This window comes from Nelumbo nucifera, chromosome 1, assembly GCF_055504915.1.
Source record: "Nelumbo nucifera cultivar China Antique chromosome 1, China Antique-T2T, whole genome shotgun sequence".
NCBI classification, from domain to species: domain Eukaryota; kingdom Viridiplantae; phylum Streptophyta; class Magnoliopsida; order Proteales; family Nelumbonaceae; genus Nelumbo; species Nelumbo nucifera.
This window is the reverse complement of record NC_142649.1, coordinates 147,037,997-147,064,803: the sequence shown is the minus strand read 5'-3', so window position 1 is coordinate 147,064,803 and position 26,807 is coordinate 147,037,997. Positions and strand designations below refer to the sequence as shown.

The 26,807-nt window shown below is 37.1% G+C and overlaps 2 protein-coding genes across 7 annotated transcripts in view; both read left to right on the top strand.

The window, feature by feature from the left end:
- The first annotated feature begins 11,620 nt into the window (after positions 1–11,620).
- Positions 11,621–26,807, top strand: part of LOC104588028 (glycosyltransferase BC10-like) — a 40,288-nt gene continuing 25,101 nt past the window's right edge. For 4 of the 6 annotated variants that reach the window (XM_088894620.1, XM_010245819.3, XM_088894621.1 and 1 more), the window contains exons 1-2: positions 11,621–11,944; positions 13,818–13,868. The gene's annotated coding sequence lies outside the window, so the exon portion shown is untranslated. Of the gene's footprint in view, positions 11,945–13,817; positions 13,869–26,451; positions 26,535–26,807 lie in introns of all 6 variants that reach the window. The other 2 variants (XM_088894619.1, XM_088894618.1) reach the window with 1 other exon arrangement.
- LOC148803963 (uncharacterized) lies at positions 18,051–18,542 on the top strand. The gene has a single exon (XM_088898738.1). It carries the CDS (start codon positions 18,051–18,053, stop codon positions 18,540–18,542), a length of 492 nt encoding a protein of 163 aa, XP_088754864.1.

Here is a 26,807-nt window from a genome sequence, read left to right as displayed (position 1 = left end):
AACCTTGCAGATTTTGCCTTTAGGGTTTATTGGTTCATTGATAAAATTTTTGAGTTGTTTAGATATGTTTAAGAGAAAATCTATGGAGTATGAGTAAAAGGTCAAACCCTAGCCCAACCCTAAGTTCTAAACCCCCAATCCTAACCCTAACCCAACCCGACCTTTAACCCGATCTACCCAACCTGAAGTTGACTTCGGATTGGGCCCAACCCAACCTTCTTCCCATCCCTTAAAATCTCATAAAATTATTTAATCTCAAAATTTAACTCACTTTTCACTATATGTATTAATCTTGTGTTTTATTAGTATTTGTTTGTTGATGTTTTTATTAATTCTTTTAGTACAAAATCAGAAAAATAAGTGTTTGAAATGACTATAGTTTATTATGAGTTATGACTTATGATAGATCTTTTATGGGTGCCAAACATTAGAGAGGAGATGTAGAATAAAATATTCAAAAAACATAAAAATATGTTATTGAGGTTTTAATCTTTTCATTTGGGATTAAGTGAAGTGATTGTTTTAAAAGAAAGACATGATAGTATGTAATGAGGGCTATACAACTATTGTACATCTAAAAAATTCAAGGGATTTTTATAGTTCAGTCCACCCCTAGGGTGGAGCTAAGATTTCTAGGGGTGGACTGAATCCTGCCTGTGGATTGATGCCAAATTCACGGGCAAGATGCAGTTTATAGGGGGGGGAGCTACTAGTAGACTAGGCCAGGATTGCAATTCAGATTTCTGAGGTGGATTGCAGTCCACTTATCCCAAAAATCAATGTATGATATAATATATAAAACATATATTTATATATGACATATATTATAAAGTCGGGTTTGGGTTGGGTTGAGTTGCCCAAGGGGTCAACCCTAACCCTAATCCGAGCATCAACCTGACCCAACCCAACCCTACTTTTTCAGGTTGCCTTCGGGCCAACCCAGCCCAAGTTTCATCCATAAGAGGAACACACCAAGTTAGGAGGCATTAGGGGTGAATTAGCCTCATCAAAGCCCGACAATGGCTCAAGCAGGCAAGAGAGTTGCTGCTACGACTTCCTTTTGACAGCAAGGCCCTATTTGGTATCACTTCAAAGAATCAACTCTAGTGATTCTCTTGATTCTCTGGATGAGAATGCCGTTTGGGAGTGAGATTTTCAAAATTGAAATTCATTTCTAGATGGAAAATCTCATCCAAATAGCCATTTCTCAAAAGTGAAAAAAATAATCTCAAATTGAGAATGTCATTCTCTCAATTCTCGATATGTTTTTTTTTTAATTAAAAAACACGTCTGTTCATATTACACATCAAAGTGGGGGCAAAGTTGTAAGATGCCTTGTCATTGATAACACCTATCGAACGAACAATAACACTAAAACCCCTTTCTTCTTCTCATAGCCTTCCCGGTGTTTCACGATCGTAGTTCATTAGACAAGCTTTTCTAGTGTTTGATCGTCGAGACTGACAATCAAGGTTCAAAATTTCGTCATATATCAGCCAATACATATTATATTGGACCCTTCCTGATACGCCTCTACAGGAGGTGTTTTAGGTCAGCGAGTGGTTCAGGGGGTAGACCGATCCCTCTGAACCAAATTCGAAAAAAATAAAAAAAATAATAATAATACCAATATAGGTCGATATGCCCTACCAATGTATCGCCCTGTATCAATATTTTGAACTTTGTCGGCAACCACTCTAATGGTGACTATTGTTGTGAATGATTTGTTTGTGTTTTTTCTAGTTAGTTTTTCATTTGATATACATCAGTCATCAGTTACAATTGGTGGTCCATGTTCAATCCAAGGAGTGGTGTCCAATCTATGTCCGAACAGAGTATTGTGATTAATGGTTTGCGTTGAACGAAAAAAAGTGGTCTGTGTTTGAATGGAAGGGGAGGGAGAGAGGGATGCTCATCAAAAGAACCATTGATTCTGTCAATGGTCGATTCATTATTATTATTATTATTATTATTATTATTATTATTATTATTATTATTATTTTGAAATGGTGTCGATTCATTAATTATTTTCAATTGCTCCATTTTCTTTATGGTTTGAATATTCTGCGTTTACAGTCATCATATATGATGATTGGTGTTGTCCAAAAGGTGAACGGTGTTGGCATTTTCTCCACTTTATTTCCCATTGTTGCTTATGAAAACCCACTACCATTCTCCATTGTTGTCTTCTCACTGTTTCAAGGGAGAAGATTTCACCCATTGAAGTGGATGCAGTCCTTTTATCTCATCTAGACGTTGTTGAGGCAATTGCTTGTAGTAACCAAACATCATCCTGAGTTTGAGAAATAAGAATCAAAATTATATGCCAAACACCCCTAATATTTCTCAGAATGTGAAAAAATCTTAGAGTCCATTATTTTCTAGAAGGATCGTGAGAATGAGAATTTTCAGAATTGATATCGAAAGAGGGCCTAAGCGACTAGAGTCCCAATATCTCCTGATGCTTGTTGATTCTCCTTCCAATGGCATTCTTCTACTTTAAGAGATGTCATAGATTTATTAAGTACACAAATAACATACTTCCCATAAGAAAAAGGAAAAGAACTTCATTGCCCCATTTGAAGGAAAAAGAACTAGTGAGATTAACATTTCTTCATCTTCATTCTATTGCTATTATTTATTCTATTATTTTCTACAGAGTATTTAATTATTGGTCGAAACTCTTTCTATACCATATCTTTTCCGCATCATAGATTTCCCCACATACATATATATATAAAGAGAGAGAGAGAGAGAGAGAGCTTGGTAGTTGTTGTTCCTTGGTTTGTTTAGCCATGAGATTGAAATGGCGATGATAAAAATAAGAGGGGTAAAAATGGAGTTATACAACAATTTAATATCCATGTTTAAGGGGCCTAAACATTTTCCAAACAAATGGGCTATTTGTTTCATGCGGAGTCACCTTGGAACTTATAAGGCATATATAAGTGGTTTTTTTGAAACTACAATATACATTTAAGTAGTTTCCTAAATACACAATACATAATATATATATATATATATATATATATATATATATATATATATTTCTGTGTGTGTGCATAATTAATCCTTTTGTTTTTATTTTTCATTCCTTCTTTTTTCTTTTTGTGCGAGGCATGCATCATGCATGATGTGGATAAGGTGTACACTTCTATTTAAAGTTCAAAATTTTGCAACATATTGACCAATATGTATCGTATCTTTAAGGGGTCAACACAGGAAATACTACAAAGTCATTTGTTTCATGTCCTTTCAATGTGCTGACCACGTATCGTGACCGTACGTATCGGGGCGTATGAGACCTATATTGGGGTGTATCGGCCGATATAGTACAATTTCCTGTAAGCAAAAAGTGAACTAAAAATGTTTGAGAAAAAAAAACACTTCTAACTCTTTCCAGAAGCCTTATTTCTCTCCAAACTCACTAAATCATCCCTACACATTATTGGATTGTAAAATCTTAAAAGAAAAAACAAAAATAACCTTCAAAAATCAAGATAAATTACAAAAATTAATATTTTTTTCAATTTATTTGATATGTTTATATATATATATATATACACACACACTCTCCTTATGTTGAAAATCCTATACTTATTGTGCTATAAATAAACCTATTTAATTTTTTGTAGAAAATTCAGGAAAAATATAAAACAACAACAAAATATAAAATTTTATATTTTTGGTGTAATATGCCAAGTAGACTAATTGTGTCATAGATCTACAGGTGATCTACCATATCCATAAATATATTGAAACTTCTAAAATATTCATTTTTTATGTTTGTAACTTTTGGAATAAAAATATTTATTTTTTTCATTTATAAAAATGAAAAATATATACTTTGTAAAATGAAAAATATTTTTTTTGTAATTTTAGAATAAAATAATTTTTTCTAATTTTTAATTCATATATCTAATGAAATTTATTGTAGAATATTAATTTTCTTTGTAATATTTGTTTTTTTCTAATTTTTGGTGTGATCTAACCATAATATTTTCCATGTTGTAAATCTATGGATGATATATCACATCCATAAAATTATTTATCTGTTACATTTTATTTTTTAATTTTTGTTACAATTTTTATAATAAAAAGAAAATAATTGTTTGAATAAGAAATAAATAATTATTTAAAAATATAGAAAATGTTTCATTAAATAATTATTAAGCTTATATTTTGTAGTTATAACCTTATTAGAGAATACCCTTATGCTTTCGTATGTTAATTATGATATTTTTTCATAAAAAAATACTTATATGATGTGATTTTTATGTATATATAGCTCATTTAGGCCCTATATTTAATGTTATTGATGTATACTTATGATTTATTGGAATATTTATAGTGTTTTCATGTGTATCGTTATTTTTTGTTTGTATCCATGCGTATCCAAGGTGTATCCTAATATGTCTCTTAAATTTGTCTTTTTGATACACTTAATATTTTTGATACTTTGAACCTTGCTTTTATTACGCCTCATGCAATAGGTGTTTTAGGGCATACACCTCATGGTCTAAAAACAATTGTAATAAAAACCAACCAGCCAAGTTGATTAGTTTGACCTAAGTGGTTGATTAATGACCCAAAACTAAAAAAAGGATAAAAAACGTTTCAACCTTGAGGTGAATTCTTTAAACATTGCTTTAAAGTTTAAATCACTATTGTTAAGCTACTAGAATATGAGATCAGATTATTTCCTCACAAAATTAGTCCTTAAACGGTTCTCACAACCTTTATAGGCATGCGTTACATCTCCATACTTGTATGTTTCCAATCATGAGAAGATGTTTCTAATGCATAGTGAAGTGTTATGAGATTGATGTGAGGACCAATTTTGTGAGGATGAAATCTAGATTCCTAGAATACATTGCTTAAATATGCAAATTTGAAGGATTGGTTTTAAATGAGTACAAGTTGGAGCATGGGTTCCGATTTGATGTGCTTTGTGTATCTCTTGATTGAATTAAAATCATCCTTGCCTTCACACCTTCTTATTTATCCCTCCCTTTCTTCTTTAAGCCATGTTATGACTTACAATGACTACAACAATGGCACCCTTGTTACTGCAATGTGGTACACACTCATATCGCCATCTATATAGGTCACATTTATAGAAGATTTGGTCCAACCATCAAATAGGACCTAAACCATAAAGATCAAATGACCTTTCAATCATCTGAACATAGTAGTTTTGATGAGCTCCCTCATTTTAACTCGTCTCTTTATGACACGTGGATTTATTATATCTATTGTGGGCCAATCCCTAGTAGTTTGGATCTCCTCACACAAAAAAACATCCCAACACATTTCAACATGATCTGTGTCTACACATCCCATACATATTGGGTCCTAGTCCAATGGTGAGATGTGCAAATAGATTTGGGATTTGCTTCCCAACACACTTCCAAGATGATTTGTGTATGCACATTTCATCATGAGATTGTGGTCCATTAGAGGTGAGCACGGATTGATTCAATTCAGTTTCAAGGTAGAACCCAATACCTATTCTATAGGGGTCGCTTCTAGTTTTTGAATCCAGAACCCACCTTGTCAACATCAATTCCATGATCTACCTATGTAGCCTATCCTTTCTTTAGCATCCCCCTAAAAAAAGAAAAAAGGAAATGGAACATGCTCTTTGAAAACTTGATTTTCAATAATAATAATAATAATAATAATAATAATTATTATTATTATTATCAGAACTTATATTACTTTTGTTGATTAAATTGAGTAATTTAATTTATAGATTACCATATAGTTCAGAACTTATCATTGTAATTTAATATTACCTTTTATATTACCTATTATACAAATTCAAATATTAAATTGAAGAAAATGTATAAAATTGCTTAAGTGACTTAATGGTAAGTGAGACATGGTTTTTGTAAACATGAGTTCTTAGGTTCAAATCTTTACATCCTATATGTTTTTTATCATTTATTCCAAGGCAAGTTTGGTTGCAAAGCTAGTTTTAAGTTCCACCAAGGCCAACCAAGGTCAATTTTTCAAATCAGTTCAAGTAGGGTATACCTCTAGATCTTGTAATTAGCCTACATGGGGTGTTGGAAATACCATTACCATGTGCTCATTTAAATTCATTTTGCATCTTTGTACAATATCCTTGATTAATAAATTGACACCTTTTGAGACAACCTTGACATTGCTTGTTTGTAATTCTTTGATATCCAGCCCAAAGGTTACATTACAGCATTTAGGTGTTGAGTGAGACTCATCATAGGAGATCTAGATGACTTGATTCATTGTATACCTATAATACCCCAACTAAGGGTGGAGTTGGGCAGTTCACTTTATTAACACATGGATAATTAATGGTGATGTCTTAACCCCTAGGGTGAGTCTCTAGGGTGTAGGTGTGTATCTTATAACATTGATACTAATCCAACTAAGTTTGATCCATTACATGATTTATTAGTCACTATTAGTGAATAGGATCACTTGGATGTAAAGACTTTTCTACCCTTGAACTTGGGGAATCCTTAGGGTTGCTCTACCATGATCAATCACTTTGATGTACTATAAGTGAGGTCACTATTGGATTGTGATTGACATACTATGTATGTTGTGAGGCTGAAAGTGATATTGCAATTCCTATGATTGTTAATAAGTCATTTACACCCTCGGATAAGAGGAGAGTGTCACAACTAAGAAGCTAGTTTGCATCAAGACTATAGCAATAGAATCACAATGAGAGTATGGATTATATACAAGTCTCTAGGTAACACCAAGATGAGTATGTGAGAAATCCTAATTGAACTAGAACTCTTGTAGAGGAAACTAGTTGCACTAAGACTTCAATATTATATATGGTCCTAGATCACCCTTGGATAGGTGTAGAAAAAGCCCTTGTAGCAAGGGGAACTCATAAGATAACTTTTTGGGCTTATCCTATAATATCCTAATTAGTTAGAAAATCCTTGATATACCCGAGTTACTATATGCTAATAGTTGCTTCATAAGTGTTTTTGAGCAAGTTTGACTTATTCAAGAAATTTTCAATCTTAGCAACACTCTTGGTTGTGTGGAGGGGTAGAATTAGAATTATCTTTGCATGAGAGGGCTTAAGTGATAATTTTTAGAGACTTGAGAGCAATTATAGAATAGTTGTTGGACCTAAACACAATATCAAAGATGTTTTAATCTTGACCACAGGGTGATTTGGATTTCATGCCTCCACACACTTGAATAACTGTAATTCATATTAGGATTTCATGCCTCCACACACTTCAATTTCTACTCTCTATCCCATATAGTTGTTGGATTTCACACCTCCTATACACTTGCCTCTATACATAGGATAGAGAGCTCTGGAATTACAGTTATTCAAAACACTAGAGTGGAAAAACCTATAGAGTAGAAATTGAACTACAACTTCTGGTGCTTAATAGATTATATACAAATAGTGGGACCAGTGTGATGTATATTAAAAAGACTTCTCCAGTTAATTGGATCATTACATACAAAGGAGAATTTCATATTCAACTTTAACCAAAAGCGTAAAGATCAACTTCTTACAAATATGATTTAAAGAAAATATAAATAGTTAGATTTCCATAGAGATCTCAGGTTAATTGCGATTTGTTACATTTAATGCAATTTCACTTTTAGAGGGTTGGTTCTAAAAAATTGGAACTAGACCCTACCAACATGATCACATTCAAATCTGGTCCCAATACACTATCCCAACATAGGTTTTCTTGATGCTTGGGTGATTTGGAGGCTAGGTTTTTTATTTTTGACTCTTCATTTGTAGCTTTGTCATACTATGTTCTTACAATCTATATATACAATATAAAGAGTTTTGGAGGCCAAGGTTTATCACCATAAGCCTCACACGAAGTCCCCCCTTCTCCTTCGCACATATGAAATATTAAAATTCCTTTTATTTCTCCACATAAAACCCTTTCACGTCTTAATTTTCTCTATTAAAATCTATCATTACTCTTCTTTAGTAAAAATATTCTTAATCACATATCTTCAATAGTCAATGTTGTAACATCTATCTTCCACTAAATCACTTATTTACTATTAAATGTCTTTGAAACTCTTTTGTCATTTATATAAATAAAAGGGTTAAATACTTAAACTCCCCCTATGGTTTAGTAAATAGACAAGAACTTACCCTACTGTCTGTATGATCACTAAAAGTACCCCTATGGTTTCTGACAATGGACCACAATCACCCATTGAATATCAACTCGTCGTTAATATCCGCTACCATGTGGTGTCATGTTGTCACAGGGGTAGTTCTACAGCGAAAGAAACCCGTGCGGCATCCAGGCCAAGGTAGGCCAGGACAAGCCTTTGTGCGCTTAGAGGCTAGGAGTTGCCCGATGGAATGGCTCCACCAAAGTCAGTAGCACTAGATCATGACCTCAAGTCCAATGGTCGGGGCACTCTGCTGGCTCAGACCGGTCCATGGGAGGTGCCGCTTACGTGCTAAAGGGGGACGACCATAATGCAAAGCGACCATGCGCCAGAGAGGTGACTGGGAACCGATGTGATGGGTCTCCTGTATGTCGATGATGACAGGCACCTGTGTGCCATGATGATAGGCAACTGCTTGGGCCGGAACACACCCGTGCGCTAGAGGCAACGAGGTAGCTCACTCAGCTTGGGCAAGGGGATGGCGTGGCGAAGGGTCATGTTTGAGCCAGGCCCGCATGCCAAGCCTCCCTTGAGTGTCGGTAGTGCAGTGCCGGTCCAACACTGTCCCCATGAGCATGTGTGCACCCATGAGGAACCCTGGTAGCCATGCTAGCTATTAACCAGGGCCGCCCCCGCAAGGGATGAAGGTCTAGGAGTGCCAAGGTTAGGCACCCAAGGAGGTCGACCACCCCTCCTCAAAGAGTACGTTAAGCTTTTGGTGGTCTGCCTAAAGATAACATCAATTCTCCCAAAAATCTTATGGGCAAAAATGATGGTGATATCCCTAACGTAAGCCTGCCAAGCGTAGGCAAGGCTAAGCCTGTGTCAGACCGTAACAATGTGGCACTTTTATTTTTTTCAGAATGCCTAAACTACCCTTTATGGTCAAAAATACCATTGGACCTTTGGTGGCAGTTTCTCTTCAAATAGGAAAGAAGAAAAAGAAAAAAAAAGTAGGCTTTGGAGGAGAAAAGGTATGGCTTGAAGACTGGTATGAAGGCTACAACAAGATAGTCTATTATGCAACTGCTCATTCCAACATTTTCGAAAAACTCCAATCTCCTCAACTTTGTAGATTGCTTTTTATTTTACTATTATAGCTTCATAATTTGGTAGTCAACACATATGACTCAGTTTCAACATCGAGCCCAAACTGCTTTGGCCAATATATCACTACAAAAATTTTTCTCCTCAGAAAAGGAAGAAACAGGTCCATCTTCCTGTTTGGGTTGGTGATGGAGAATTTGCCATGCACTCTCTCTATGGGAGTTCATACGATTACAAAGTTGCCATCTTTATCATTTTGTATGTCATAAAAAGGTTTTCAGTTTTAGTTCGGTTTGTGGTTATGAACCCTAGAATTTAGTTTTTTTTTTTCTTTTGAAATCGATTTTTGTATATCTTTTTTATTCCTCTCTCTATTTTCATGATGAATATTGTCGAAGTTAAATTGTTTATCTAGGTTTCATCCCTGTTATATATCTTGGGCATGTATTTCTGTTGGATGTACTCCTATGGACAATTACCTCATAGATTATGGATCACTCACTAATACATCGGTGGGAAATCATGTATTTGTGTTCAATATATCCAATTCCCTATTCCTTTCGACCTCTAGGAACATTTTTGCCAACACCACCGCTTCTTCCACCACCAGTTCACCTCTGTGTCAAACAATTCAAATCCTCGATGGGACCTCTAATAAGCACAACTTTTCAATCCAAAAGCAAGGGATGCATTGGATTCGGCTATATTTCTTCCCATTTTTCAACCAAAGCTACAATATGAGCACAACAAGCTTCTCTATTTCAACTTAAGATTTTGTCCTACTTAGTAATTATCAAATACGAAATGGTTCTCTAATGAAAGAGTATTTTATGAACATTACTTCAGACAAGCCCACCCTCACTTTGTTGGCAGGGTGTGTGCCCTGTAGCTTCTTTTCTATTCCATCTTAGTGAAAATCTCATTGTGATTTGTAGTGGTCACCTTTTTTGGTGTGTTTCATAATTTTTACCTCTTTACTTAAAGGAAGGGAAACATGGTCATTTTATATTTCCTATCAATATTTAAGGGTTTTGTCCATCATCATAAACTATGGGGATACTTTAACTGACTAGTAAGTGTGCATGTGCATTGCACGTGGTAATTCTAGATAATGATAATGATAGTAATACTGCATCCAAATTCTTCTATAAATTTTATGTATTTTTTTTATTTTTTGTTTTTTATTATTAATTGGATGCGGGTTGAAAATCCAAATCCGATTATGTAAACACCTCATCCAAATATGTGATAATCGGATCGAGTTGTGAAGTTTCAAAGATCATTGATAAGCCTACTTGCTTGGTTAGATTCTTCTTTTTGTAATATTTAATCTTTTTTGTGTATCTTTTTTTCTTCACTTATAAAAAATGTAAGATTTAAATAGAGCAATGGGGTGAAAAGTAGTAGTTCAAATTACAATTTTAAACCTCACAATTAAATAGGAACTAAATTCAAAAATGAGTATTTTAGTCAAAAGAAAGTTCCACAATCTTATTCATATTTTTAATAGTAGTGAAAATATAGAATTATAGTTGTGTTCATTTTTTTTATATATTTTTTTTGTATTTTTGTGTGTAAAAATAATTCTAATATGTCACACTTACTTTTTGTTTAGTATGATAAATACATGATATTATGCATGTGCCTAAATGTTTTTTTGGAAAAATTATGTTTTTCTTTAATTTTTTATTTTATATTTTATTAACTTTTATTATTTATTTATGACATTAAAGGTTAACATGTTTGACCCAAAATTTGAACTATTGATCTTTACCAAACAATAAAATAATTTCATTTTGGTAAGTTCTAAATTATGTATTTCATTTTCGTTACTAATAAAACTAATTATTGTTTATTACACTTATTTTTTAATTTGATTAATAAAAATATCATAAATGTGTAAATTTTTCTACATTTTTGTAAGTTTCTATATTTATTTTTATTACTTAACTATGACTCTGTAGGTTGATCAATTTGATTTGGATGGTTGAATTGCTTAGCCACCACTTGGATTAAAAATGATTTTGTTTTTGAGTGAGTTTTAAAACATATAGGTTTATATTGTTAAAAATATTGATACATATCTAATTTAATAAGAGAAAAAGAGGGTTAATGAGAGGGGATTAAATTAGGTGGGAACTAATAATTGAAGCTACATTTTCAACATTAACATTAGAAATGTACTAAAAATACAATTATGAGCATTTTAATAGCTATTAAAACTGGTATAAAATAGCTTTTATACAACAAAGAAATAGAAAAAAGTTTCACATTTTTATATATAATAATATAGATTATACAAACATAAGCTCTATGTTTAATAAATATATGGATAGTTTAAGTATTTAACCCTAAATAAAATATAAATTAGATGAATTGGATGGATTAAGTATGTTAAGACACCGCAGGGGGAGAAGAAGGAACGAGGAGTGGGGAGTGCACATGCACGCAAGGGGGTGACGTCATTCTATCCCGCAGAGACTCCGATAATTGTTGTTGTAACTTGTTAGAGAATATGTTTGGTCATTTCGATCCTTAGGATTGATTTGCGCGGGGGAACATGGATGAGGTGATACCGTGACAAGTTGACAACTGCCGCCGATGCGTCATCCTACTCCCAGTCGGCGTCATCGTCATCTTCTCTTCTCCCCGTGAACCTCCCTCTCCTCCCTGCATTCTTAGCCTTCGCTCTCGCCCAATTTCCGAAGCTCTTGGCCACCCGGTTCGTATTATCCATCTCTGCTTCCTTCTTATTCTTTTCATTTTTGAAATATTTCAGATTGGGTCACATGCTTGGAATGAGAATGCCATTATACCTTTATTGCCAATTATTTACTTAAACCGGTGTTGGACATTATGTTTTGTTTGATGGATGGATTTATCGATTTAGAATACGAGATGCGTTTTTTTTGTTTTCTTTTCAGAATAGTGAATTACTGGAGATAACCATGAATTGTACTCAAGTTTTTTTTTTAAATCAGTAATTCAGTTTATTGATTATGGGGTGATGGGGCTATCTGGTGCTGCCTCCGGAGGACAGTTCCGATGATAGGTCGAATGGCCGAGCTGCAAGAAAACCATAAGAGTACCCGGGGTGCTTTACTCGGGGTGGGCAATGCTTAAATTATGGATTATGTACTGTGAGAGTTAAAATGTCAGAAAGCAAGAGAGGTCTTGCGCATACCTTTTCTAATCAATGGGGCGCCATATAGGCATAGGTAATCATGTGCTTCACTTAGCGCATCCGAGATGTAGGAGGACGTGGCTTTCCTGCCTGTCACGCTTCGAGATGGTTTATGCGTAAAACGATAGGACTTATCCGATTGCCACCAAAGCGGTGGTGCAGAAATCAGCTCCATCGATGGGGCAATGTGATCCCAGAGGATTTGAAGACGATTAAGCGCATGCTGAAAAAGCCGATCACCATGTCAGGCGGGTCACCAGCTGGGTGGCGTCAGCACGTGATGTGCCCGAGGTGTCATCTAGGCGAAGGCAAGTCATTGCCTATGTGGCGCTAAGGTGTTAAGAAATGGTTCGGAAGTGCCATGTGTGTGATGTCACTAGAGGGCCAAATTCCCCCTCATCATGGGGGTTTGGAAATTGTGTCTAGATTTTTTTTCCTGGTAGCGACTTAGCTGGTAGTACAAAAATTGTTTCAAGATATTTTTATCAGATTCCCTGCTCACGGTTGTTTTAGGTTTGTTATGTTATGCATCTGTGGTTAGTCCAAAGGGAAGGCAGATATAATCATGATATTTCAATGAGCTATAACTGTTTGTCTAGACCCGTCCATTCTTACTGTAGGAGATTTGGATTAGAATGTTGAAAACAGAAAATTCAAAAGAAAAGATAACTGAAAATTTGGAACTTTTAGTCAAGTAAATTAGCTAGGTTGGTATTATTTTAGTTTGATCTCCGGTTTCTTGATCATTATTTTTTCTGATCATTAAAAAGCATTCTGTTGCATGTATTTTAACCAAGTGTTTCATTCTTTTATGTGTACATGGTCATTTCATATAATTGTTACCCATTTCTCTGAAACAAGTGTTTTAATAAACGACATAAAGCTAATTTCAAATAAATTCTTGTTTGTTGATATTTTTTATCTAATTGATTTCGTTCACCATTGTTTTTCATGGAGCTTGTTAAAGCTCCGAACTAATCTATCCATTATTACCCAGTGATTTTTCTTTTGTTCAATCTGCATTTGGTCTAGTGTGTAGAGTGTGAAGCTCTTAATAGTTATGCCTTCACAAGTTTGATCATAGAACTGGTGTTCATGAAATCAATTGCTCCTTCTAGTTAATACTAGCAATCCATAGCACCAACAGAAAGTGCTTATGGACTGGATTTATTTTCTGAGATTGGACACTTCATAAAGCCATTGCTTTTTGTTAATTAGAGAACTTGGTTTGTATTTTATCACTTACTTCACATCATCCTGTGATTGTAATCTTTAGATACTATTACTACCATTTATGGTCCCCCATATTTTTGCTGCTAGCTCTCATCTTAATTCCATTGTTTTGTAAGTTTTCTGTCATGCATTTATCTTAGATATGCTGTCAGGATTAATTGTTGTGGAATTTTAACAGGTAATGTATGATGCTAGTGGGATTAGACTTCATGCTGGCCAGCAAGTTGAAGTAAGATTTTGTAGCTTAACATTCTCAGATCTTTTGGTTGTGTTCTAAGTCTCTTAAACTTAAAAAGGTCCTTAAGTCATAGTAATCGAAGAAGTAAATCATTTGATTTCGACTTAATTTGTAATTTGCTGATGAATTTTTTTGGGTGGTTTTATTTATACCATTTTATTCATTGTTATTCTTGTTTTCACTTGATAATTTGTGAATTGTGAATTTGTATTGTATGTATTTGTCTGTATTCAGTTCTATAGAAGAAGAAGAGAATAAAAGAAAAAGAGGTTTAGAAGAAATGGGCAACCCCTCTCTCCAGCCCTCCAAGATAACTTTTATACTAGGGCAATAAGAAAGAGATACAATGACAAATATGCCCCTGATTAGTAGGCAGTAAGAAAGCATAAAAACAAAGTAGGCCCAGGCCCATTTAGCCCAGGAAGGAAGTTACACAAGTAAATGTTATGACATAACATAAATAGGCCCAAGCCCACAATGCTATGCTACACAACACTCCCCCTCAAGCTGAGCATAGATATCTATCATGCCCAGCTTGCATAACAGCTCCATAAATCTGGATTTTGTGAGTCCTTTAGTGAAAGCATCAGCTAGCAGTTTTGTTGATGGCATATAGGGAATACAAGGTTCTCCAGAGACAATCCTTTCACGTACAAAATGTCTATCTATCTCGATATACTTTGTTCTATCATGCTAGACTAGGTCATTTGCAATGTTAATTGTAGCTTGATTGTCACAACAGAGCTTGAGTGGTCCAGTTATATCGATCCCCGTTTCCTTTAGGAGGATTCGAAGCCAAAGAAGTTCAGCAATACCATGAGCCATGGCTCTGTATTCAGCTTCAGCACTTGATCTTGCCACAACAGCCTGTTTCTTGCTTCTCCACGTGACCAGATTCCACCCACAAAGGTGCAATATCCTGATGTAGATCTCCTGTCTCCACGGGATCCAGTTGAATCAGCATCTGTGAATGCTTCAACTTCTATTTTGTCATGCTTCTTAAATAGTAATCCTTTCCCGGGACATGACTTGAATATCTCAAGATTCTCTCTACTGCTTTCATATGTGAGACTTGTGGATTATGCATGAATTGGCTAACTACATGGACTGAATATGCAATATCTGGTATAGTGAGAGATAGATACAACAGTTTTCCAACCAACCATTGATATCTTTCTTTGTTAGGGTAAGGTTCCTCATTACCTCCTTGCAATCCATGATTTTGCTCTATGGGAGTGTTGGTAGGTTTGATTCCTAACTTTCTAGCCTCCTTCAACAAGTCAAGAGCATATTTCTCTGACAGATGTAAATCCCTTCATTGGATCTAGCCACTTCTATTCCCAAGAAATATCTCAAATGCCCTAGATCATTGATTTCAAATTTTGAGGCTAAGAAACCTTTTAATTCCATAATTTCCTTTGCATCATTTCCAGTAACCACCATATCATCAACATAGACAATCAAAGTTGTCAACTTCTCACCATCCCTCTTATAGAACAATATATGATATGCACCACTTTGTTTGTACCCTATTTCCTTCATTACCTTGCACAATTTCTTAAACCCACAGTGTTCTTCCTATCTGGTAGATCCACTAGCTCCCAAGTGTTTGCTTTCAATAATGCTCTCATTTCTTCATCCATAGCTTCCTTCCATTTGGGGTCAACAACAGCCTTTAAGAACCTAGGAGTAGAAACAAAAGACAATGCACAAACAAAAGAGTGATAGGTAAGGGACAAATGAGAATACGAGACAAATCTATTTATAGGATGGAGAGTGCAGGATTGAACTGGTTTCCGCAAAGTTACGGGAAGATCAGGATCAAGACTAGTGGATGTAGTGGGAGGAACCATACCTTGACTGGCTTCAGGATCATCCAATTGGTTGCAATCATGAACTAGCAAGTCTCTCTTTCTTTTCCTTTGATAAACACATCACAATGGTTAGGACCAGTTGCTTCTTTGGCTTCTTCATCACAATGGTTAGGAGCAGTGACTTCTTCATCAACTGGGCAAGCAAACTCAGTAGGTTCAAAAGGAACTGGATAAAGAGAGCAATTGGAAGAGGAGTAGGAGCAAGAACAAGAGGATTAACCCCCGAGGAAGTCTCTTCCACCCCATTAGTCTCCCCCTGAAGAGGATTCTAAGGAGGGTCAAAAAATGACTGAGACTCATGAAAGGTGATGTCTTTTGTAATGAACTTCCTCCCAGTAATTGGATCTAGACACTTGTATCCCTTTTGTGTAGGAGAATAGCCTAAAAACACCCCCCCCCAGATTGCCTTTGGATCCAGCTTTGTCCTTTTAGGATCCTTGATATGAATGAAACACACACAACCAAAGACCTTTGGGGGTAAGGAAAAGGCAGGTTGATCTGGACACAAAAGAGAAAAAGGAGCCTTCATACCCAAAACTCTAGATGGCATCCTGTTTATGAGATAAAATGCAGTGAGAACAGTATGAGACTAGAATTTCTTTGGCACCTTGTTTTGAAACAAGAGAGCACGAGTAGTTTCTAGTACATGTCTATTTTTCCTCTCAACAACTCCATTCTGTTGTGGAGTGAAGCTGCAAGAGGACTGATGTAATGTTCCCTCATCTTCAAAAAACACATTTAGAGAATTCTTGAAGTATTCTCTTGCATTATCAGAATGAAATTGTTTAATCTTTTTCCCAAACTGAGTTTCATCCATTTTATAGAAAACCGTGGTGATTCTAGGTACTTCCTCTCTTCCTTTCATCAAGTAAATCCAAATACATCTTGTAAAGTGGTCAATAAAACTGATAAAGTAACAATAACCATCCATAGAAGTAATGGGTGAAGGACCCCACACATCGGAATGAACCAAATAAGAAGGAACATTAACTTCATTACTAGAGCTGGGATAACTTGTTCTACAATGTTTAGACAACTGACACACTTCACAAAATAGACTCTCAATTGACACATTTTGAAACAACTATGGAAACAAGACTCTTAACAAAGTAAAAGATAAATGACCAAATCTAGCATGCTTAAGATAGATAGTAGCACTAGACTCCTTGCATTCCCCAATGTGACTTGTTGAAGCTTGATGAGCTGAACTGATATCTTCATTGAGGTAGTAGAGACCACCAGCCTCATGACCACTCCCAATCGGTTGCCTCGTCAACTGATCCTGGAAAACACAATGTGTGGGGAAAAAGGTGACAATACAATCCAAGTCTTTGGTGATTTTAGAAATTGAAAGCAAATTTGCAGTAAAGTTTGGAACATGCAAAACAGATTTAAGAGGAAGATCCTTTCCAAGTTGGATATCCCTTTTTTCATGAATAAGGGAAAGAGAACCATCAGCCACTCTAACTTTATCTTGCCCAAAACCAAGATGATAAGATGAGAGATAGGAGGAATTGTTTGTCATATGTTCAAAGGCACCCAAGTCAATCACCCAAGGGTCATTCGGATGAGGCTTGTTAAAATACAACTTTGTTCTAGGGTTATTTTAGTCTTTTGTCTTCTTTAAATCAGTGTTTTTTGTCTTTATTCTCAAGCATTTGTATATAGGGGTAGTATTGTAATTTCACTTTTCATTATGGATTAAACATACAGGGTGGTAGTTCTCTCTTTCGTATGAAACTGTGAAGCCCTATTTTGTTCGACTTCTTCTTCTCCATCTCTTCCTCTTCTAGGCTCATATCAGAAGCTTCTTTTTATTTATTTAATTAAATACAAGCCTGATAACATGGTATTAGAGCCTGGTTGATTGGTTTTCTCGACTGCATCAGTGAAGGATGCCTGGAACTGGTTTGGCTGAAGTTTTCTACTAATACAAGAAGAAAGGAAAGGGAAGAACCAAAAAGGACTAATTGCCCAAAAGGTTAGGAGCTTCTATGCCTCAAGTTGCTTTGTTGGTTGATTGTTTGATGGTGTTTTAGATCCTCTCTACTCCACAGATCGAAGAGGAATTGTGAATGTGAAGTTCGGTTGATTGATGTATGTGGGTGATGTGTTTGGTGGGTAGTTCTCTGTGAACTGTGAGGTTAGTTGACTCGTGGAAGGAGTTCCTTTACTGATGTTCCAGGTTTAGGAGTTGCGACTATGCTGTTGAAGTTTCAGAACCATTAGATAAGTCGGTTGAGTGCTGTTGTTGAGTCAGGAAGGTCTTCGTCTTGGGAGAGTGGTGCAAAACTAATTGATGGCAGCTTCTGGCAGTGAATACAAAACAAGTGTGATGGTACAACCTGATTTCGTGGCTGTACAAATGACTTCGGTTAAACTTAATGGTACCGACTACGTATCATGGGTAAAGTCGGTGGAGGTAAATTTGATGGCGAGAGGAAAGTTAAAATATATTAAAGAAAACAAACCAGACCCAGGAGCTGCAGGGTATAATGATTGGATCCAGGAGAATGCACAAATTATGACATGTCTTTGGAACAGTATGGAACCTCATATCAGTGTGAACATGATGTTCTTTGATACTGCGAAAGAAATTTGGGAACATGCTAAGCAGTTGTGTTCTGAACAATACAATGTAACTAGAATCTATCAATTGTATCAAGAGTATTTTCAACTACAGCAAGGTGATAGGAGTGTAGAAGAGTACTATGCTTGCTTGAAGAGTTTGCAGAATGAGTTGGATTCGTATCAGCCTCTTTCAATTGATCTCAAAGTGCAAAAACAATAGAAAGATTAGTTGGATGTGGCACATTTTCTTTCTGAATTGAGGTCTGAATTTGAAGTAGTGCGTGCCCAGATTTTAGGTAGCAGTGACATACCTACACTATCAAAAGTCTTCTCCAGAGTAAGAAGGGTTATGAGTCCACATACAAATAGCTCTCCAATATTAGAGAAGTTGGCTCTAGCTACAAGCAAAGGTGGTAGAGATGGCTCACATGGTAGAAGTAGCTATCCCAGAGGGAGTAATTGTGGTGTGAAAGGAGGTCGCAATGGTGGTAGAGATGGGAATTTTAGAGGTCGTGGTGTCAGTGTTGCTGGTCCAGGAATGATCAAAAAATGCAACTATTGTGGACGGGAAGGACATACTATGAACTATTGTTATGATCTGCATGGCCCACCTTCTACTTGGGCCAATCATGCTACTGTAGAAGGAGATAGTGGTACTACGGGAGATGACTCCACTGCTTTAGGTACTGGGAAGGAGAAGGAAATGGTTTCCATCACCCAAGAAGAGTATGAAAAACTTTGTCTGTCTTCTTCTTCTTTCGATAATACTACAACTCTTGCAAAGTCAGGTACAACATGTCTTGTTTCTTCTTTTAAACCATGGATTATTGATTCTGGGGCCTCAGATCACATGACTGGGTCCTCAGACCTATTTGCATCTTTATCCCCTCCCTCTACCGCCCAACCGGTTACTCTGACCAATGGTACTACCTCCTGTGTTTCTCGTACCAGTGATGCTTATTTACATTTTGATTTTACTTTATCATCGGTCCTATATGTTCCTAAATTTCTTTTTAGTCTTATGTTTGTTAGTAAGTTGACAAAATCTTTGAATTGCTCCCTCTCATTCTTTCCATTCTATTGCATCTTTTAGGATCTCGAGACGGGGAAGACAATTGGTGGCGGGCATGAAGCTGGAGGATTGTGTTATCTTGATGGTGGTGGATCACAAACAACTCTTCATTCCTCGATTACACTGTTACAGTGGCACTATCGGATGGGTCACCCTTCTCTTCCAGCTCTCAAGAGTCTTGTTCCAGAGGTTGTGTCTATTCGTGAGTTATAGTGTGAAGTTTGTCAGCTTAGTAAACATCATCGTGTCTCTTTTGTTCCAAGGGAACCTACTAGAGTCTCGAGTCTTTTTGAACTTGTTCATTCAAATGTTTGGGGTCCTTGTCCAGTTAAATCTTACAATGGTTTTAAATATTTTATTTCCTTTGTTGATGATTTTTCAAGAATGACTTGGATTTATTTAATGGAATCTCGTACATAGGTGTTTGATGTATTTCTCTCCTTTTATGCTGAAATTAAGAATCAATTTGGTATCTCCATTAAATACTTTCGATCTGACAATGCAAAAGAATATTTCCAATGCCCATTTCGTATGTTCTTTGAATCTCATGGCATAATACATCAATCATTCTGTTCCTCCACTCCACAACAAAATGGAGTAGTCGAGCGAAAGAATAGACATTTACTTCACATTGCTTGGGCACTTTTGATTCAAATGTCAGTTCCAAAAAAATATTGGAGTGATGTTCTTACTTCTTGCTTTCTCATTAATCGTGTGCCATCTTCCATGCTAAGTGGCTCCTCTCCTTTTTTGTCTTTCCTTTTCAATCTCCATTCCCTTTGCCTCCGTGTGTCTTTGGTTGGGTTTGTTTTGTTCATCGCTTGGGATAGGCATTGGATAAGTTGGATGCTCGTGCTCTTAAATCTGTCTTTTTAGGGTACTCTTGGACCCAGAAAGGATATAAGTGCTATAGCCCTTCCTTTTGGCACTCCTTTATTATTCCTGATGTGACCTTCTTTGAAAGCGTTCCTTTTTTTCCTCAACTGAGCCTACTTCTCTTGATACTCTATCCCCACCTCCTCTTCCCTTACCAATGGAGGAGGTGTCTATGCCTGCTCCTATTGTTAAAGAGTCAATGCGACCACTGATACATCGAGTGTATGCTCATGGCCCTCAGTCGACGGATCCATCTCAGCCATCAACGACTCCTCAGTCGACGGATCCATCTCATTTCGATCTTCTCATTGCGCTTTGCAAGCGTGCTTGTACTGAACATCCTATATCTCGTTGTATTTCATTTGCCCATTTATCTCCATCCTATTGGAATTTTGTATCCCTTCTATCGTCTATGTTTGTTCCTAGATCTCTTCAAGATGCTCCTCTCTCTAGAATGGAAAAGGTCAATGGATGAGGAATTTCATGCTCTTCAATCTAATCATACTTGGGACCTCACTTCTCTGCCTCCAGGAAAGAATGCAGTTGGTTGTCGGTGGGTTGACACTGTTAAGAATCATGCCGATGGTAGTGTGGAGAGATATAAAGCACGCTTAGTAGCCAAAGGGTATACACAAACCTATGGTGTTGATTATACTGATACCATTTTACCTATAGCTAAAATGGGTTTGGTCCGGGTGCGTATTTCACTGGCTGCACATTTTGATTGGTCGTTGTTCCAGTTGAATATTAAAAATGCATTTCTTCACGGTGACCTAGAGGAGGTGTATATGGAGCAACCTCCAGGGTACATTGCTTAGGGGGAGGAAGGTAAGGTGTGCCAGTTGAAGAAACCAATTTATGGGTTGAAGTAATCTCGAGGGCCTGGTTTGGGAGATTCAGTAGTGTAGTACAATAGTTTGGGGTGACACAATGTAGGGTTGATCGTTTAGTGTTCAGTAGAGATACTACCTTTGGGAAGATTATGTTGTCAGTCTATGTTGATAACATCATTATAACAGGAAGTGATGAGCATGACATTGAAAAGCTCAAACGATACTTATAAAACCAGTTCTAGACTAAGGACTTGGGGCACTTCAAATATTTTTTGGGCATAGAAGTAGTAAGGTCAAAGTGGGGAATCTCTTTCTCACAAAGGAAGTATGTGCTTGACTTGTTGGAAGAAACTGGTCATTTAGGGGCAAAGCCAGTGGATACCCCTATAGATCCGAATGTGAAGATGTCTGATAGCGAGGGGGAGCCCCTAGCTGATCCTAGACGGTATAGGAGAGTAGTTGGAAAACTGATTTATTTAACCATTACAAGACCAGACATTTCCTTCAGTGTTGGATTATTGAGCCAATTCATGCAGAACCCAAGGACAATCCATTGGGAAGGTATTGTTAGAGTTCTACGCTATTTGAAGGGTGCTCCAGGTAAAGGGTTGTTGTATAAGAAAGAGAGAGAACTTTCCTTGGAATGATACATAGAAGCTAATTGGGCAGGGTCGGTTACTGACAGGAAATCAACAACTGGTTACTGCACATTTTTGACAGGGAATTTGATTACTTGGAAGAGCAAGAAGCAAAATGTGGTGGCCAAGAGTAATGCTGAGGCCGAGTACAAAGCCATGGCCCACACTACATGTGAGTTGGTGTGGTTGAGACAATTGTTACAAGAGATGGGAATATCAATCACAACCCCCATGAAGCTATTTTGTGACAACTAGGCAGCCATTCATATCTCTTCCAATCCAGTGTATCATGAGAGGACTAAACACATAGATGTGGATTGTCACTTTGTTAGAGAAAAGGGGGTCAGTAGAGAAATCATTACCCCATACGTGAAGTTTGAAGATCAACTAGCTGATTTGATTACCAAAGGCTTGAGTGGTGCTTGGATGAAATACATTTGTAACAAGTTGGAGTCGTATGATATATAAGCTCCAACTTGAGGGGGAGTGTTAAAATACAGCTTTCTTCTAGGGTTATTTTAGTCTTTTCTCTTCTTTAAATCAGTGTTTTTTGTCTCTATTCTCAAGCATTTGTATATAGGGGTAGTATTGTAATTTTACTTTTCATTGCGAATTAAACATATAGGGCGGCAGTTCTCTCTTTTGTTTGAGACTGTGAAGCCCTATTCTGTTTGACTTCTCCATCTCTTCCTCTTCTAGGCTCGTATCAGAAGCTTCTTTTTATTTATTTAATTAAATACAGGTCTAATAACAAGGCTGAATAGCACTAAGGGAAGAAAAAATACCTGTCTTGGCAAAAGATGAGGAAGGAATAGTGGATTGTTTCAATCGAGCCATAGCCCGGTTTAGAATGTCTACCTCTGCTGCTGTAAATTTAGGGAAGCTACTTGGGGAAGTAGTGGTCTGTCTCACACACGAAGAAGCACTCGAGGTGATAGGCTTTTGCACTCCATCCACCAGATTTGGACTTGCCACATGTCCATAAGGTCCTGGACCTTTATTCAGCTTTTTCTCCCTCCTAAGAGCTGCTGGTTTAAGGTGAGGATGCAAGATCCAACAGGTATCTTTGGTATGTCTCTCTCCCCCACAGTGAGAGCATTTCAAATTTCTTTTACCTCCCCCTTTCTCTCCTTTTTGTGTGGCTGGAACAAGTGCTAAATGTTCACCCAGCTGTGGAGGGGCTTCTACCTTCATTTCTTTTCTCCGGATCTCCTCATTTCTAATTAAGTAGTAAACATGCTACTAAGAGGGAAGTTCATCTCTCCCCAAGACCTGAGAATTGATGCTTTCATAAAAAGAGTTGAGTCCAACAAGAAATTTGAACACTCTCATTTCCTCAGTTTGCTTTTGGTGCATTTCTTGGTCCTCAGAATTCTTCCAATCAAGAACAAGATGATGATTAAGTCCTTCCCAAAGCCCCTCAAGAGTAGCAAAGTAAGTTGCAACTGATAAACTTCCTTGAGTCAAGGCTGCAATGTCTTGTGTCAGTCTAAAAATTCTTGCATTATTTTTCCTTTGTTCATAGGTGGTAGACAATTTCTTCCAAATCTTATGAGCTGTAGGATAGTGTTGGACTGTCCTAGCAATTTTTGGTGTCATGGAAGATAACAGCCGTGCCATAACAAGTGCATTTTTTTTTCTGTCCAAGTTCCATATATAGGTTCTTCCTTCTTAAGTTCTTTGACTTGTCCATCTTGTGGAGACTCTGTAACTTGATGTATCTTATTAGTATAATCCTTGTTGTATATTACTTATACATCTTATTCTTCTTTTCTCTTCCAGCCCTATATGGGCATTCTTGTAATTGTACATATCTTTTAATATATAAGAGACTCTTTGAGGTGGGGGTCGATTATTCTTGACACCTCTAAGATTATTCTTGTTCTTTTCTCTATTCAGTCAAGAGTGTTGACACATCTATATACCCTAGTAAACCACGACTTGTGATGCGAAGTTTTGCAATGAACCACTCCTTGAAGTTGTATTCATCTAGTTTCACATTAGTGATCTGAAGATTTGGGAAGCTAGTGTTCTCCATGTTGAATAAGCTTTCACTTGGCTGACTTTCCTTGGAGGTTACCTCACTAGAGTTTGAGGACAATGAACTGTTTCTGATGTGAAATTTCACCCAAAAAACAGAAGAGAACAATCAGTACTACCAGCCTGTAGACTAAAGAATACTCCAACACAAAACAGCAGGACAAAAATAGAGGAACTTGGGCTGCAACACAAAACAAACACCTGGTCTGCAACCAGACACTGTTCAGCTTCTAAAAACAAGTAGAGGGCAATAACCTGTACTCCACTCCCAGTCCGATGGAAGCCTCTAACCGAACACAAAAAGTCTTCCACAAAGATATCTAAAAACCTTCTTGGGCTGCACCTTCCTGCAGTTAAAAATCTTAACCTGCTTACTGCAAGTTACTCTACTAGTCCAGAGACTACTCACAGCTTGTCTTGCCCTATTGGAGCATTACCGAACCTCTTCTAGGTTCCTTGGATCTTCTCCCAAGGGAAAACCCAAGAAAGCAATTGGGTTTAGAGCACCACGAGCAGAACTAGGGTTTCATTAACACCCTAAGTAAAGAAAACTGTTGAGAATGGCTAGACAGGGGTGTTTTTGGTTTTTTTCTCCTTTCTTATACTCTCTCAGTATTTGGGCACCCATATAGGGGCCTTCTTGTAATTATTATTTTCTCAAACTATAGTGTATTCTTTTGAGAGTGTGAACAGTGAAAAAACACACACCTCTTGACACTCGCTCTCTTCTTCCCCTTCTTCTTCTCTTTTCTTCTCTTCTTCCTCTCTCTTGAAACCCTAGTTTCTACAACTTGGTATCAGAGCGGGTAGAAACATCTGGGAGTTGTTCTCTGCTGATCTCCTACCCAGAGGCGAACTGCTGACATTAGACCATTGCCGGATGACGTCAGCAGTCCGTACAGGTGCCGGCGGCAGTCTATGAAACCAACACAGTTTGATCTGCCTTGATTTTAGAAAAATTTTGGTACGACTCTTGTCATCATATGAAGCTTTTATGATTTTTGGTGGATTTTCTAAGGAAAATTTGCAGAAATTCCAGATCTGATGTCGAGCCATGTACAGCAGGTTTAATGATATTTTTCTGCTGTAAAACCTAGACCATTCAGGTCGTTTTTCAATTTGGGATTGACGGGAAGTGGTCCCGTAATTTTCTGAGCACTGTGTGATTTTTGGGAGTTTTTTTTTTCTCCTTCTATTTTGCCGCCAACCTAGTTTTTTCGGGCTTCCTTTGGTTCTTAACCATGTGGTAACCTGGTTTTTGGGTCTGGAACCTTGGTTAAAGTGTTGGGGGTCCTTTTTGGTTGGTGAAAAGGTGTCTTGCTAGAATATGGAATCTTCTAAGGATTTTTAGATGGTTCCCGGCGTGCTCCCGGGAACTGTAGATATTTCCAATGGTATGATAACTACTGTTAAACTAGATGTAACTAATTTCTTAGAGTGGTCTCAGTCTGCTAAACTTACCATTACTGGTAGGGGTAAACTAGGATTCATCGTTCATCACAGGAAGGGAAGTGAAGTCAAGTCCTGAAGACCCGAAATTTGCAAGGTGGGAACAAGACAACTCCCTTGTTATGTCATGACTGATTTGCTCAATGCAACCTCATATTGCCCGAAATTACATGTTTCTTCCATCTGCCAAGGTTATCTGGGATAGGGTGGTTGCTACTTATTCCCAAGTTAACAATACTGCTAGAGTGTATCAACTTCAGAGGGAAGCTTGCCGTATGCGTCAAGGGGAGAGATTTGTTGCTATGTATTTCTCTTCTCTACAGTCTATCTGGGAAAGAAATGGATCACTTGAAGTCTCTAGTTTGGAAGGACCCTGAAGATGGTGAGCAGTATTGGACAAACATAGAGGAGAATAGAGTCTTTGATTATTTGGCAGGCTTAAACCCAGAGTTTGATTTCACCAGGCAAAACATTCTTAGTGCAAGCGTTGTCTCTCTTGCTACTGCTTACTCTCTTCTACAAGGGGAAGAAAGTCGAAGAACCGCCATGATGCAATCCTCTGTGAGTGATCATTTTGCCTTTATGTCATCACGACCCAAGCAAAATACTAACAAACATCCCATTGCAGAGAAGGTCGAGGATGTTATTTGTGAGTATTGCAAGAAGCCAAGACACACTAAAGAAAGGTGCTGGAAGCTCAGTCCTCATCTAAAGTCGGAGAAGTACAAAACTAGGAAGAAGGGCAATGCTCACTTAGCTACAGTTGGTAATGATGCTCAACCCTCGGATGTGCTTAACTCCTCTGATGTGATGGACAAACTCATTAATATATTGTTGTAGCTAGAGAAGGGTGGTACATCCTCTTCATCTGGTTCTGGACTTAGTAATCTATCTAGTTCATATGCCAAGACAGGTACTGCACTTGCTTGGTCCACCTCCTTTAGCCCATGGATTGTAGACTCTGGGGCCAGTGCCCATATGACTGGTATGCCTTCACATTTTACCTCATATAAGTTAACCCCGAGGAAGGGCAAGATTACTGTTGCTAATGGATCTCAGACCCCAATCTCGGGTCAGGGTGAAGTCATAATCACTAATAACCTTTCTCTTGACTTTGTTCTACATGTGTCTCGACTACAAAAAAATTTATTATATGTTAGTTCTTTAACAAAATCCCACAATTGCTCAATGACCTTTTTTTCCAACCATTGTGTTTTTCAGGACCTGAGCATGAGGAAGACGATTGGAAGTGGGCATGAAGTGGATGGAGTTTACTTCTTGGATGGACCTTCAGAGCATGGATTGTAAGCCAGACTGAGTCTTGTTCCAATGAGAAAATGAGTCTTTTTAAATTATGGCATTGTCGCCTTGGTCATATGTCTATCAATTCTATCAAGTTTTTGTTTCCAAACTTGTTTGATTCTGTATCCAAATTGAATTTTGAATGTGGAGTTTGTCATTTATCCAAACAATGTAGAAATACATATTTTGCAACCAGTAAAAGAAGTAATGTTACTTTCCACTTGATCCATACTGATGTTTGGGGCCCATATGCTGTCTCTTGTATGGGGCGGTAC